General features: G+C 43.7%; 3 protein-coding genes across 3 annotated transcripts; 1 reads left to right on the top strand and 2 right to left on the bottom strand.

The window, feature by feature from the left end:
* Window positions 1-2,240: 2,240 nt before the first annotated feature.
* RPL36AL (ribosomal protein L36a like) lies at window positions 2,241-3,567 on the bottom strand. The gene is made up of 2 exons (XM_024732616.1): window positions 3,443-3,567; window positions 2,241-2,689 (listed from the first exon to the last, which is right to left on the bottom strand). Exon 2 carries the CDS (start codon window positions 2,656-2,658, stop codon window positions 2,338-2,340), a length of 321 nt encoding a protein of 106 aa, XP_024588384.1. The 5' UTR covers window positions 2,659-2,689; window positions 3,443-3,567; the 3' UTR covers window positions 2,241-2,337.
* Window positions 3,563-5,473, top strand: MGAT2 (alpha-1,6-mannosyl-glycoprotein 2-beta-N-acetylglucosaminyltransferase). The gene has a single exon (XM_024732508.1). It carries the CDS (start codon window positions 4,129-4,131, stop codon window positions 5,467-5,469), a length of 1,341 nt encoding a protein of 446 aa, XP_024588276.1. The 5' UTR covers window positions 3,563-4,128; the 3' UTR covers window positions 5,470-5,473.
* Window positions 5,474-7,668: 2,195 nt separating this feature from the next.
* Window positions 7,669-15,411, bottom strand: DNAAF2 (dynein axonemal assembly factor 2). The gene is made up of 3 exons (XM_024732901.1): window positions 11,198-15,411; window positions 9,273-9,416; window positions 7,669-8,478 (listed from the first exon to the last, which is right to left on the bottom strand). The coding sequence occupies exons 1-3, from the start codon at window positions 13,283-13,285 to the stop codon at window positions 7,975-7,977; spliced, it is 2,736 nt and encodes a 911-aa protein (XP_024588669.1). The 5' UTR covers window positions 13,286-15,411; the 3' UTR covers window positions 7,669-7,974.
* Window positions 15,412-15,493: the final 82 nt, after the last annotated feature.

Genomic DNA, 15,493 nt, shown 5'->3' with positions numbered 1-15,493 from the left:
CCGGACCAGGACACGAACCCGTGTCCCCTGCATTGGCAGGCAGACTCTCAACCACTGCGCCACCAGGGAAGCCCCATGGGGCTATTTTTTAATGTTAAAACAGATATTGATCCCAACCACTCTGGTCATAGAATTTTATCAGTTTTCATCTTGCGTTTCAGTTAAAGAAATTGAATTTCTAGGACTTCCCTGGTGGTCCAGTGGCTAAGACTCTGCTCCCAGTGCAGGGGGCCCAGGTTCAATCCCGGGTCAGGGAACTAGATCCCATATGCCATAACTAAGACCCAGTGCAGCCAAATAAATAAATATTGTTTTAAAAAATTGAGTTTCTGTATGCAGAAAATATACTTTGCACTAATATAGTCTAAACTGTAGTGAGAACTTGTTTGATATGAAACTACATATAAGTTTTTAAGCACTTTTGTGTTTTTCAGGTATATTATTCTAAATATATATGGAATTTTTTTTTTTTTTTTTTTTGGCGCTACGCGGGCCTCTCACTGTTGTGGCCTCTCCCGTTGCGGAGCACAGGCTCCAGACGCACAGACTCAGCGGCCATGGCTCACGGGCCCAGCCGCTCCGCGGCATTTGGGATCTTTCCGGACTGGGGCACAAACCCGTGTCCCCTGTATCGGCAGGCGGACTCTCAACCACTGCGCCACCAGGGAAGCCCCTATATGGAATTTTATATTCACCATAAAGTAGGAGTTGCTTTGGACAGACTTAAGCTTTTACAAGTTTTATAATATTAATTCCATAAGCTTTGTTGTGATTTCTAAGTTTTTTAATTTTTAGGGCTGGAATGAGGTTTTGGGGTTGGGTGGGAGTAGCAGAAAATTGCTATGTTTACTAAGTTCTGTATTATATGAGGGTGGTTCTTTTTGTTTTAGTCACTTAGTATGTTTAAGTTTTTTAATTAAAAAACTGATAGCAATATATCAGCCACAATATACCAGCTAAAGGATGATTAGGATTTGAACTAGAGCAGAGGATATGTAAAAGGAACCAACTTAAAAGAATCTTGGAAAATGGAAGCAGAACTGTTTCATTCTCCTCATTCCCACTGTCTCAAATCAGCCTCTCTCCTAGATCACTGCAACAGTGTCAGAACTAGCCTCTGGGAACAAAGGAGGGGAAAGAGTGTAAGTATCTGGAGAAAAATCCTCTCTGTGAACCTAGATCGGGGATTTCCAGCCCAGGCTTTATACTGCCTTCTAAAAGTTAATTCACTTTTGCTCTTTAAAACTAAGAATTCTGTAATTAAGTATCTTAGGATTTTCTGAACTCATAAATTGGTGAGACATTGCCTGAAAATATTATAAAACTATATTAAAACATGGTTCTTTAAAAAGTGAAGTTTTGTGGCATAGTTAAAATTTAGTGCATATCTGATTTTTACATGTTCCTGTAGAAAGACAATTATTTCTTCATCAATAAATGTAGATATAAAAGTCTGTGTTGGGGGGCTTCCCTGGTGGCACAGTGGTTGAGTCCGCCTGCTGATGCAGGGGACACGGGTTCGTGCCCTGGTCCGGAAAGATCCCACATGCCGCGGAGCGGCTGGGCCCGTGAGCCATGGCCGCTGAGCCTTCGCGTCCGGAGCCTGTGCTCCACAACGGGAGAGGCCGCCAACAGTGAGAGGCCCGCTTACCGCAAAAAAAAAAAAAAAGTCTGTGTTGGGAATAAGTGCCCACCATGTTATTCCTACACCCTAGCCCTTTGCATTCTTGCTCATCTACAAGCCATCCCCATTGTAAGCATCTTAGCCTAAAATTCATATACAAAAAGCAGGGTCTTTATTTTTGGCTGCATTGGGTCTTTGTTACTGCGCACGGCTTTCTCTAGTCGCGGTGAGTGGGAGCTACTCTTCCTTGCAGTGCACGGGCTTCTCATTGGATGGCTTCTCTTTTTGCGGAGCTCGGGCTCTAGGCGTGTGGGCTTCAGTAGTTGTGGCGCATGGGCTTAGTTAGTTGCTCTGCAGCATGTGGGATCTTCCCGGACCAGGGCTTGAACCTGTGTCCCCTGCATCAGCAGGTGGATTCTTAACCACTGCGCCACCAGGGAAGCCCACCTTCTTTTTATATAAATACAAGATGCCAATTCTTGTGGAACTAAATTTAAATAATGAATTTGATAAGAGGATGAACCTTAGTTCACTTACAAATAATTTACCATTATTTCTTTAATTTACAGCCAAATTAGACATGTGATTTTACTTATATTTTAAAAAATACAAAAGATTTGAGTAAGAGTATCACTGTATTTATTCTCATACAGGCAATTTTCCTATAACTTCAACATTTTGCTCTCAAAAATAGAACAAAAGATTCCCAAAGCTTAGAACTGGATCACTTGGCCCTTTCTCTTCTTATCTCCTCCGAGTTCAAAATGCTTGCATCTCTTAATGGCCAGCATCCTCTTGGACCTGCAGTTGGGCTCAACACATTCAAGCCTCAGTACGATCTTCTTTGTGGTTTTAGCCTTCTTCCGGAAAATTGGCTTTGTTTGCCCACCATAGCCACTCTGCTTCCGATCATAGCGCCTCTTTCCCTGAGCATACAGGGAATCTTTGCCCTTCTTATACTGGGTCACTTTGTGAGGCTGATGCTTTCCACACTTCTTACAGAAAGTCCTTCGGGTTTTAGGTACATTGACCATCTTTGCAGTAGAGGTGTCTTCACGATGAAAACTGTTGTAAAATATTTAAAATACGGCAGCAAACGTTAAACATTTTGAAAATTCAAGTGTTTTATAAATATTTATAGGAAGATAACATTACACAAGTCAGTAATGTATAATTGCACCAAGTATTCTTTTTCCGTATGAGTAAACGCACATATACGTGCACAGCTTTTGGGAATCCTTAAATTATTGGAGCATTTATAGAATGAAACTCACTGAAAAACAGCAAGAGCAGCAACACAGGGACGCCCTGTACAGTTTCCCCCACAAAGTGGGTTCCTCTGGGGCTTAATTTACCGTGGCTGCCCAACAACTAAAGCGTAGTGGTGTGATACCTGATTTTCTTCGGCAGAGAAAGAAGGCCGAGGCTAGAGTTTATTTTCGCCTCTCCGCGCACCCTCTCCCTCCATGTTCTAGCTCCCGGGCATGCCCGACTCGGGGCGCGGTGTAGAGCCACCTCCACGGCCCGCCCCGTCCCTTCTCCGAGGACCGCATCAGCCTGGTTTCACTTTTCCCTCCAAAGCATCGTCATCCTTTCCTCAGCAGCCCTGAAGGCTGACGTGTCCCTAATGAGTGCCTCCCGGCCCAGCAGCCGCCATGCGAGAGCCCCTTTCCGGAAGGGAGAAGCCCGTTTTTGAAATCCACCAACCAAGGCGGCGGGCCTCGCCCTCCCTCTCCTACCAGGGCCCACACGGCCCAGCCCTGGATCCTGAGCACTGGGGACTCCAGCCGGAATCGCCACCGCCCCGCACCCGCTTACCTGGAAAACCCACGTCCACGCTCCGGCTTCGTCCTGCTCACGCCTCACAGGAAAGGAAGGAACGCCCCGGATGTAGGACCTGAGCCTGAGCGACCGCGCTGCGGCCCAATAGGCAGCGGGCGGCGACGGCCGTGCGTCTCCAGACTCGACCGGGAAGCGCCAACCGACGGCCCGAGGGGCGGGGCGGAGGGGTGTGGGTCCGGGGACCGCGGCGCTCGGCGGGCGGGTCGCTGGTTGTCAGGACAGTCGCCGCCGGAGTGGGGCGAGGTTACGTCCTTCGGTCTGGGACGTCCGGGGCCCCGTAAAGATGAGCGCACAGAAGACGCAGGGCCGCTGGAAGCGCAGGTAACGGAGCCGGGGTGCGGTGGGGCCGCGACAGGCTTCTTCCCGGACCCGTGCTGGATGGAGAGGACCGAAGCGACGCCGTGCTGCGGCTCCTAGCGGCGGGGCCGGTGCCCGAGCTGCAGCTGCCAGGCGACGATGTGTGGAGCCCGGGCGGCGCGGGGGAGCTGAGAGCCTTCGGGCCCCAGGACCCCCGGGGCCCGGGATGAGTTAGCGAGGACAGCCGCGGGGGCCAGTTCCGACTGCTGCAGGCCACGGCCGCCGCCCGCCCGCCCCTTCCGCGCCGGAGCCTCTAGCTCCTTTCCGCGCCCGTCTGCCTGCCTGCGCTCCTGGCGCCGGAGACCATGAGGTTCCGCATCTACAAGCGGAAGGTGCTGATCTTGACGCTCGTGGTGGCCGCTTGCGGCTTCGTCCTCTGGAGCAGCAATGGGCGACAAAGGAAGAACGAGGCCCTCGCCCCGCCGCTGCTGGACGCCGAGCCCGCGCGGGGTGCAGGCGCCCGGGCCGGGGACCATCCCGCCGTGTCCGTGGGCATCCGCCGGGGCTCCAACGAGTCGGCGGCTCCGCTAGTCGCGGCGGCCCCGCACCCCGAGGTGGACAACCTGACGCTGCGGTACCGGTCCTTAGTGTACCAGCTGAACTTTGACCAGACGGTGAGGAATGTAGGTAAGGCCGGCTCCTGGGCCCCCCGAGAGCTGGTGCTGGTGGTCCAGGTGCACAACCGGCCTGAATACCTCAAACTGCTGCTGGACTCACTTCGAAAAGCCCAGGGAATCGACAACGTCTTCGTTATCTTTAGCCATGACTTTTGGTCGACCGAGATCAATCAGCTGATTGCTGGAGTGGATTTCTGTCCGGTTCTGCAGGTGTTCTTTCCTTTTAGTATTCAGTTGTACCCCAACGAGTTTCCGGGCACTGACCCCAGAGATTGCCCCAGAGACGTGGAGAAGAATGCAGCTTTGCAGATGGGATGCATTAATGCTGAATATCCCGACTCCTTCGGCCATTATAGAGAGGCCAAATTCTCCCAAACCAAACACCACTGGTGGTGGAAGCTGCATTTTGTATGGGAGAGGATCAAAGTCCTTCGAGACTATGCTGGCCTCATACTTTTCCTAGAAGAGGATCACTACTTAGCCCCTGACTTTTACCATGTCTTCAAAAAGATGTGGCAATTAAAGCAGCAAGAGTGTCCTGAGTGTGATGTTCTCTCCCTGGGGACCTATACTGCCATTCGCAGTTTCTATGGCATTGCTGACAAGGTAGATGTGAAAACGTGGAAATCCACAGAGCACAATATGGGTCTGGCCTTGACCCGGGATGCCTATCAGAAGCTGATTGAGTGCACAGATACTTTCTGTACTTACGATGATTATAACTGGGACTGGACCCTTCAGTATTTGACTGTATCTTGCCTTCCAAAATTCTGGAAAGTGCTGGTTCCTCAAGTTCCTAGGATTTTTCATGCTGGAGACTGTGGTATGCACCACCAAAAAACCTGTAGACCATCCACCCAGAGTGCCCAAATTGAGTCACTCTTAAATAATAACAAACAGTACCTGTTTCCAGAAACTCTAACTATCAGTGAGAAGTTTATGGCAGCCCTTTCCCCACCTAGGAAAAATGGAGGGTGGGGAGATATTAGGGACCATGAACTCTGTAAAAGTTATAGAAGACTGCAGTAAAAAATCACAATTACAAAAGCAAAAGTAGTGACAGTCTTCTATTTTTGATATTTGTTCAAACAGAACATACAATTGAATAAAAGGGTTTAGGAACTGGTTTCTGCTTACAACAACAACAGAATTCTTGTAAAAGGTGTCCCAATATAGTAATCTTTTCCTTTTATGTCTGATTAAGATGTAAAACAAGTTTTCATTTTGAGAATTGGGTTTTAAAGCTCAATGTGTATCTGCTAAAGGTAATCATTATTGTTAATTGATAAGAAAGAAGAGGAGAAATTTTATTTAAATTGCATCTATTAATCTTTTTATCCGGAACTTTGTACACTTTTCCACGTTCAAGACTTCTTTTAAGTACAGCAGAATTTATTTAAAATTGTCATATTAGTAAAAAGTATTACAATGAAATTGTTAAGAGTATTAATGGAACAAGCCCAGCTTCACTCTTGACACAGTTACTAGGAAGGGATTGCTTCACTGGTTTTATAACTCGAAAGTTATGTTAAACACAGTCAGAACAGAGTCATTTTCAGTATTAAAGATTCCTGTATTATTGTGTTAAGATTTGCCTGTGCTTTGGAACCTTCATAGAACACACTTTCTTTTGGAATGTATTTGATTGATAAGAAAGTTTAAACACTGTTTTCACCTCAATGTAGAAATACAGTGGTTTTGTTTTTTTTTTCTTTTAGTGCTGCCAAAATAAAACTCATTTTTGCATAAAAAGATTCCTGATCATTTTGCAGAATAAATTTTTACACCAAAATCCAGTAAAGACATTCTACAAGGTTTAAAGTTAGCATTACATATTATCTGTACATTGTATAACTGAGTTTGAAATAAAGAAAACCCAGCTCTTGACAGTGCATCCCTTTGGAAGAAACTGGCTTTCAAATTAGCCAGGCATAGATAATGAGCAATAAAAAGCTGCTGTGTAAGTGAAGTACAGCCAGAAATGATACAAAGTTCAGTCCTGCCAAAGTGAAACATGTTCTAGTGCCAGCTTTATTTTAACAGAAATCATACTTTTTAAAAGGACAGACAGTAAATAATAGGAAGCAGGCTTAAAATTTACTCCATATTTAACATGAAAGTTTTCCTTAACAGTATATAATTGTATTCAATCAAATACAGACTACTTTCTGTGTAGGTACTGCAATAGTCATTTCAATCTAAGAAAACTGTGTACCTAATGGACAGTCTCAAAACTATTATTCCATCAAATTAAGATTCCTATTATGGTTGAGAAATGTATATGGTCATCTACAATGGAGCAGATAGTTCTCTTGCTTTATGAGCTACCTTTATACTGCCCTCAGCCCTCTGGTTCCAGGTTTTACTGGGGTTATAAATGTAAATCAGAATGAACTGCTAGGCTTCGTACCAGTTTTTGGTGCTCTGACCTGACCTCCCTAGTTCAAAGGACTAAAGAAATTAGTTTCCAGGACTAAGGTAAGGCCAGAGGTTTGAATTAGTAGCTGTTTTTGGAACAGAAATAGATCAGCTCAAGGCCTTGGGGTCAGCAATTAGATCAAATATTTTCCTTTCTATATTGTCTTTCATGTTGTCCTAAAATTTTTTGTGAGGAAAAAAAAATCTGTTGGGATTTTCTCCTGGCCTCAAATTAAAATACTATTCCACAAAATTCATAACTTAGCCACTGTTGATAAATTATCTGCTGCCCTCTTTTAGGTGTTATAAAAGAAATTGATTAGAAAACACTAGCTCTTGTTGTTTTCATGTAATAATATAATGAAGACAATTTTCCTGTTGGAGCAAATTCTTAGACAATTTGTCCTGTTCTAAAATTTGTAAATTAATTCTATAAAACCAAGGAATGTTTGAATAATTTCCAAAAAATTCTTTTAAAATTTTGAATTTTCAAGGTCATTAACAAATAACCTGTTATTTATATATATGTATACACACATATATATATACATGGTGACATATATGAGAAGAGTAAAATACACAGTTGAAGCAAAAATACTAAATTTCAGTGTATTTGTATTGTTTGGATCATTTAATATTGGTTAGTAAAGTTCTTTCAGAATCTCTATGACAAGCATAAGTACATCCTATTTAGTGAGACTTATAAATGCATAGTTTTGAGATTCTCCTCCCACCAACACATGCACTCTAGTGTGCTTCTAGTTAATTGCATTCTTTAGAAATACTCTGTGACAGACACAACTTTTAATGAGTATTTATTTTGAAATTTTATTAAAGTAATGGCAAACAAAAGCCAAAAACAACACAGAAGTAAATATAAATAGGTTGTATTAAAACTAAATGTTTAACTATTAGAAAAAATATACATCAGAGGAATCACAAAACTTATTTCCATAATTAAGGAAGCTTTGTATAAACTCTACATGCAAAAAAATAAATAGCTTCAGTTTCCCTATGAGAATAAAAATTGCAAACTTTATACTTTCTTGAATACCTTTGGTTTTAAGATAGTAAACAGAGAGTCTATTTTTAGTTAAATTCTAAGATGATACAGAATTAATCCAAGTCATAAAGCAAAGAATTCTGAAAACTGAATGAGCAGTGAGTCACATGATCTTTAATAATCTGCACACGACCATCCTGCATATTGGTTTCCTTTATGTTGTCAAAACCAGGTGTATTGTGAACTTCAGTTTTGTTCAGTAATGAAGATAGGTGATCTCCATCTAATTCTTTCTCTTCAGTTATTACTGGTTCTTTTAAATTATCTTTTTCATCATTTGAGTGAACAGCACTTTTGTCTTTTATAAATTCAGGTTCCATTTTTGACTCAGGTTGCTGAGACTTTGCACACGGCTTTTGAGAAACATCAAGGGCCCCTTGTTGCAAGCATGCAACTGAACCACAACTGTCTGTTTCTAGTACTTTGACTGCTACAGATGAATTGGAATCAGCTGAGGTAGTAGCATGCTGTAGACTTCCTTTTTCAGTTAGATGACTTCCTTCATTGGCTCTTTCTTCCTTCTCATGAAGCTGCTCAGAGTTACTACATTCTTGCAACTATGTCAGGAGAAACAGCAAATTAATAATTCTTTGAAACAAATAGAAAAGTAAATTGTACCCGCTGGAAACTTTTTTAAGTTGTGAAGGAATAGCCCAGTAGACTTACAGATAGGCCCTCTGGCTTCCCCCTCAAAGTCATTCTCCAAATGCTGCCAGTCATATTTTAATCATACAAACCTGGCATTGATTCTCTGATTAAATACTTTCATTGACCCTTCATCTCTTTCAGGATAAAATAATCCTGGCCTACAAACCTTTTAACATGGCCTATAAAACCCATTAGCAGTCATTCTTATAAGGGCATTCTTGAGTTTCTTGAATTTTCTTGTATTTCTGTGATTCTTTAGAGCCTCTTTCCCCTGAATTCACATTACAAGTCAATTGTCCTAGTTACTCATTTGTGTCCAATACTGAAGACTATAAAAATAACCAAACTTAAGTTCAACTAGAAAGAATGAACAAACTGGATGACATAGTTCCCATGGTTTGAGAGTCAAAAAAAAGCTGTTTGTCCCTGGACTAATACTCATAATTCCCAAATGTTAGTTTCTCTCCATTCCTCACTGAAGTTATTTTGGGATTAAAGGAGATAACATAAATGAAAAGGAACTGCAGATGTTTAATAGTAAAATACATATAAAAAAGTCTTTATTCCTCTTAACATCACTCTTCCCAGCCATCATGTCCACTTAGTTTAAAGTTATGATATAAAGAAATCAAGAATTAAGTTATTTGTTAGGCTTCAACCTTGTCCCAAATCACGACTCTATAGAGCCCACCAAAATCCTTACCTTTGCATGTATTTCAATCTTACTATCGGTAACCTGAAGAACTTCAATTAATGGTGGGGTTAGGGGCATTGTCTGTTTGAATGGAGGGCTCAGGACCTCTTCAAGAAATTCATTAACGTTTTCTTCACTGACAAATAACCTTTCCTAAAATAAAAAGAGAAAAAAAAATTCTACCTTATTGGTCATACTTGACAGAGTTGTATCTAAAAACAGCTCATAAAAGTTCTCACACAGTTCAGAATTGCACTTTTAAAATGTTTATTTTAATGTTATTCCTATGCTGTTTTGGCAAAAGAAAACTGAGTATTGTACAGAGCAATAAGAACAGCAAGAGTACATACATATATAGGAAAAGACCCTAGAAGACAAGTCTTAGTTCCTTTTCTAGGTCTCTATTAAATCTGAGGTATGTTTTCCCTCCAAGTAATCTTACTTACAAATTATCTTCCCTTTTTTTCCCCTCTATTTTGTAAGAATAACATCACCTCTAGAGTTATAAATGCAGTCCAAGCTAGAAAATGTAATTTAATTTTATAACACTTCCTAATGAGTCAGCAAAAGATACACAGACAGGATCTATTTAAATTTTGTGTGACCAGTTTGCCTTTTAGTTCTTGGCTAGGTAAGAAAATACATTCTTTAGTATTCTCTCAAATGCTTGTCCATATAGTTTTTTTTCCCACATTGTGATTTATTTTCACATTTATTAAAACAATTCCAGGAAAACGACTGCCCTTTCCTAAATTTCCCCTTCTGATGACATAAACAGATAGCCGATTTCATATTTTATATTCTCACAAAGTATTTTTACCTAGCCCTGGCTATTTACTTTACCATTTTTGGAGGTTTTCAAATTAACCACTTCTCACAGAAGATACACCTCATAAAATAAAAATTTAACTTATTAGCAAATTTCTAGAAAAATACAGGAAGAAGTAAAACTTCCTGGCAGGTTAAAGCCAAGGCCCCAAACTTAATTTTTAATATATAATCTGTGCAACTAGTGTTGTGAATTTAACCCTTGAATATCTTAAAAGAGCTAAAAAAATTTACATGTAACATTGATACAAACCTCAATCAAAAATACCAATTAGTTGTTCACTTATGAGTTTAAAAAGTTCTATAGAACGTCAAACTTTTTTTTTTCCAGTATTTGCCAATAGTACTGGAATATTGAATCTCAAGATCCTCAGTAATCTGAAAGGTATAGTAGCAACTACAAAATGATATCCTAGGTAAACCTGACAATGCACAGCCCCAGTTTTTGCCCAAAAGAGATGTAGCTGATGTGATGTTGGTACCAACAAAGGCTTATATTACACTTTGTTAAATGCCAGCCATTGTGCCAAGTACTAGCAGGGAACAGATTAAAACAGATGCAAAAAGAGGTAATTTCAATGTAATATAACGCCCACCAGAAGACAACCCCACCAATATCAGCGACTGAAATTAAGCAGTACCATATGGCCGAGAGGGCAAGGGATTTAGATTCACACCTGCGAGTTGGTTTTCCTACAAAAGAACTGTGTGGCACAGGCTGAGTTACTTTTGCTCTCCGGAAGTAAACGATTTACTTTCTAAGGTTGGAAAAAGCTATTTACCAACTTAAAATATGGCCATAATAGAATGCCTCTTAAACCTATTTGTGTCACAACCCCTTTGAGAATATGACTAAAGTTACAGCCCTTCTCAAGGGCAACAGTGAAGATTTGAAACCCATCCACCAGAGAGGATGCGTTGTTTTTTGTTTTTTTTCAATATGCGTTTAAGTGTACTTAACATCTTTCATCAAGTGCATCAATTTCAAGTCATCAGAAGAGAAGTTATAATGGAAAATCCTTTGTTTAGGATAAACTGAGTGTGCGCCTGTGATAGCAAGTGGAACAGAATATTTCAAATATTAGGACTCTAGAAAGAACTGTTACCTCCAAAGAATCGTTGTTTAAACCATAATACCACTCTCTCCACTGTCCATGGCACTCTGGAGATTTGGCCAGTCCTATCACTGCATTGTTTGAAGAAATGCTAACCACTGGTTCTTTGGTATTCAACTTATTCTCTGGAGTAAATTGCAAAAAGAAGGAATAATAAACTAAGTCTTGGGTGGAGAAGGACAATTTGTACCAGAGGGGGGTCACTTCCCCTTGAAGACTTTGAGGCTGGATCCAAGGCACTTGAATGAGCAGAGTCAGGGATTCTTCATCCTGATTACACTGCAAAGGCGGGCACAGAGGTTCCCCGCGGTCGGTCCCGGGACCACTCATGGCTCGATCAGCTGGCTCCCTGCGGATGCCTTCCCGGGCCTCCAGCGCCTCCACGCCGAGAGTTCGGAGCGCACTCACTTTTCCTGCAGAAGACCCCCTGTCAAGGTCCCCGGATGAAGTACTAGGAGCGCCTTCGCCACCGTCCCCAGGTGAGTTCCCAGCTCCGGAAGGCGGCTCCTCCTGGATGCCTGTTGTTGATCTCTCTTGCCCGCTGAAATCCCGCTCTTCGGGTGCTGAGACGTGCTCCCCCCCGGTGGCGTCCGGGGTGGTGATCCCGGCGTCGGCAGTCCAGCCTCGGTTGGGATCCGAGCCTCCGTCCGCCCCACCAACCCCCGCTGGGCCCGCCTGCCCCTGGTGAGCGGAAGCGCATGGCGCGCAGTCAGTTCCGGGCCGGTCGGCGGCCTCTTCCGGGGTCGCGGCGGGCTCCGGGTGCGTGGCGGTCAGCGCCACAGGTAGTGTGACCACCAGCTGCCGCCGGGCCTTGTTGAATTGCGCCTTGCCGCAGCTGTCATCCACCGGGTACGGGAGCGAGAGCCGCAGCCGGTAGTCGGGTTTCCTCGAGTCGAGGCACAGCAGCTTTCCTGTCACCTCCAGCGCCGCCTGCTCGGCCGAGCGCAGCAGCGGCAGCTCGATGGTGACCACGAGCTCCTGGGGCACAGTACTGGGGGCCGAGTCCCGAGAGCAGCGGTAATCCTGGAGGTCCACGTGGTGGCGCTGCACCACGCTGTAGCTAGGCTCAGTGGGGGCGGGCTGCAGGACGGCCTCCGGATGGGAGGGCGCCTGGGGCCTGGGGATCGCAGCGCTCCCGGCGGCCTCCGGGTACCGATACGGGTAGGGGAAATCGGGGAGAGGGCTCTCCGGCTCCCCCTCGGGCCGGGCCGGGGAGCCCCCGGGCAGGGGCGTGCGTAGCACGGCGGCCTCCGGGGTCCCCTTGTACTTGACCTTCAGGATCTTGGCATTCCTGCGGTCCAACTTCACGCCGAACTGCTTCTCCACGGCCTCCAGGGCCGTGGCGTCCAGCATCTGGCGGAAGCGCTCATGGCGTCGGGCTAGCGCAAGAGCGTCTGGGTGGAAGACGACGTCGTAGACGGTGTAGCGGCTTCCGCGGCCCCCAGCGTACTCGCGGCCCGGCGCCAGGCTGTAGGGCAGAGACCACTGGCTGCCGGATGTCGCGGCCCTGGAGCCGGGCCGGCTGCTGGGCGCGCACACCAGCGCGTTGCTGCACACGTTCACGAAGCAGCGCCGGGTCCCATCCAGGCTGGTGCGCAACACGTGGCCCGGTTCCGGGTGCACGAACCGCACCTCCACTCCGCGCTCACGCTCCAGGGCCGTGATTTCCTCCTCGTAGCGCCGCCGGTTCTCGGGGTCCGTAAGCTCCTCGGCGTACTCGGAGAACATTCGCCGGAACTCCGGGTCCTGGAAGGCGGAGGTGAGCTGTTGGACCTCCTCTCCGCTCAGGTCCAAGTCTTCCAGCGGCGAAGAGGCTGCCGCCTTGGCCATGCTGCCCCTCGGCTCCTTGCCCAGGAGCCAAGGGAGATGAATCTGAGACCAAGTGGGAGGAACGCGTCGTAGAGTCGCTGGTCTGCGGAGAGTGAGGCGGCGGAGGTCTGTAACCGCCAGAGAATTGAGCCTCGGGCAGCGTGTGCTCGTTGCCATAGTGACACCACCAACAGCCGGGAGGAGGGGCAGGAATAGGGGTGACGGAAATATCAGAAATAGCCTTAGTTTCTTCAAACCAACATTATGCATTTTTTAGATTCCTGTGCCATGGTGCAGTTACCTCTGCAAAATAACCATCTGAATAATTGTCATAATTAACAGCATCATGTACGTTATCCATTGTTCACAACACTTCAAGGTAGGCCTAATCCCCGTTTCACAGATGAGAAGATAGGGCCTGAGAACTTACCTGACGAAAGTTACAAAGCTAATACATTCACAAGCTGTGATTCTAACTTTATATGCTTTATTCACTTCGCTAAACCAGCATTTCAGTCTCCTAGATATTTCACCAATTTGCCCTGTTTACAACTCTCATTTGGTGCAAGAGATATTATGGGCAGGCTATTCATAAATAGCCAATGATCAGGAAACCTATGACTTCGTTAATAATAAAAATGCAAATATAAGATACTACATATCACCTATCAAAATGGAAAAGGCTTTTTTTAAAAACAATTACTGTATTTCCTTGGAGTGGTAGAATTATATTAATAAAACCTTTCTAGAGAGTAGTTTGGTAGCTGTATAAAAAGCCTTTAGAACGTGCATACCTTTTTTGATCCAGCAATTCCAACTTTGAGAGCATGCTCAAGAAACATGATTCTAAAAGTTTGGGAAAAAGCTAAGAATTCAACAGTGGGACTGGTTGAGCAGATTTTGGTACAGCCATGCAATGGGATTCTATGCAGCCATTCAAATAGATATTATAGAAGAATATTTATTGATTGGGGTAGCTATTAATTGGTAGTTGTTAAATCCAGTGATCATTTTTTCTGTTCTCATTTTGTTGAAACTCTCAGCAACATTTAACACAATGTTGGCATTACCTAAATGTCGAGACACCATCCAAGTTTCTCTCCTACCTCATCACATGCACTGGCACTTCCTGTGGTTTCCCCACACTGAGACCAAGTGTTGGCTTTTCTCATAGCAGAGAAATCTCAACCTACTCCCGTCTTGTGTGATCTACCTGGCCCTCAAGGCATAATGTCACATGACGGTGCCTCATACCCAGATTTCTGCAGTGTGGTCAGCCGTGCTTCAGCTGATTAAACACCAGGTCGGGGAGCACACCACCTCTCGGTTTCCCCAGAGTATTAGCCCTGGATAGCCTTGCAGTGCTGTTCCTCTGCTAGCCCATTTTTCAGACCGCTGCTTCCTTTTCATTTCCAGACAATGTCCACCTCCACCTGATTCTAGTTCCTGCCTTATTCTAATAATTATTGCCTGATTCTGGCAACTTATTGGCTCGTACATAGTTAACTGCTCTGCTTCATCTTACGTCACCTTGCTAACCCGTAAACATACCCTATCATTTTAGGCGTTAAATGTGTTCCTAAAGAAAGCTTTCATATTTAGCTCTACGGTTCTTGTAACTGGACCAACAACCTTGCAGTTTCTATTTCACTTTCAAGGCCCAAATTGTAAATTTTCCCAAGTAATCAGTAGCTTTCGAAGTTAATGCCTTGATTTCACCTTTAGTCAAAATTTCCAGGCTATTCTTGAAATTAAAGCTCAATCTTGCTCTTCTAACATCAGACCTCTTCTAATACTCTGAAATTTTACATCCTTAAACCACATCTCAAATTGCCACTTCATCCTTAACCAGAATTCACTTATCACAACATTCAGATTAAATTTCTTGAGGAATTTTCTTTCGGTGCCATTTTAATTTTTTTATCAGTATCTCTTCCCCAAAAAGCTTTGAAAGAAATATCTTCTATTCCAGGCTTTCTGTAATATTAAGATTATTCATACATTTGAAATACTCTTTGTACGTTTAACAACTTCCTGTCATTCAGATTCATTTCTGGGCCATCACCATAGTCCCCCCCCATAAACTAATAGATAAGGGCATGGTGTTGAGTTGTTATACCCAAAATAGCAAAAGTCTGCTTCAAAGTAATATTATTCCTTTTAAATGTAAAAACTATGGGGACAGTGTGTTTTTAAATTTTCAGTGCCAAAAGGTAATTATGTAATGAATATCATAGTAATATCCTGAAACAAAGATTTTCACTATCATTAGAATAGATTCTGTGACTTGAAATTTAAACAATTTGCAATTCTTGAATATACTATTAAGACTTATGGTGAACATTAGCGTGTAACTCGTACAGAAATAATGAAACTTAAATTTTTAAACACAAATGTATACTTGGATTATATATTTTTACACATTTTCATATTTTTCCTAAAAGATTATGCAGAGAATATTTTTCCTATAAAACTCTA

This window comes from Neophocaena asiaeorientalis, unplaced genomic scaffold, assembly GCF_003031525.2.
Source record: "Neophocaena asiaeorientalis asiaeorientalis breed wild unplaced genomic scaffold, Neophocaena_asiaeorientalis_V1.1 scaffold233, whole genome shotgun sequence".
NCBI classification, from domain to species: domain Eukaryota; kingdom Metazoa; phylum Chordata; class Mammalia; order Artiodactyla; family Phocoenidae; genus Neophocaena; species Neophocaena asiaeorientalis.
Note: the sequence above shows the minus strand (reverse complement) of the source record. Positions and strands in the feature narration are given on the sequence as shown.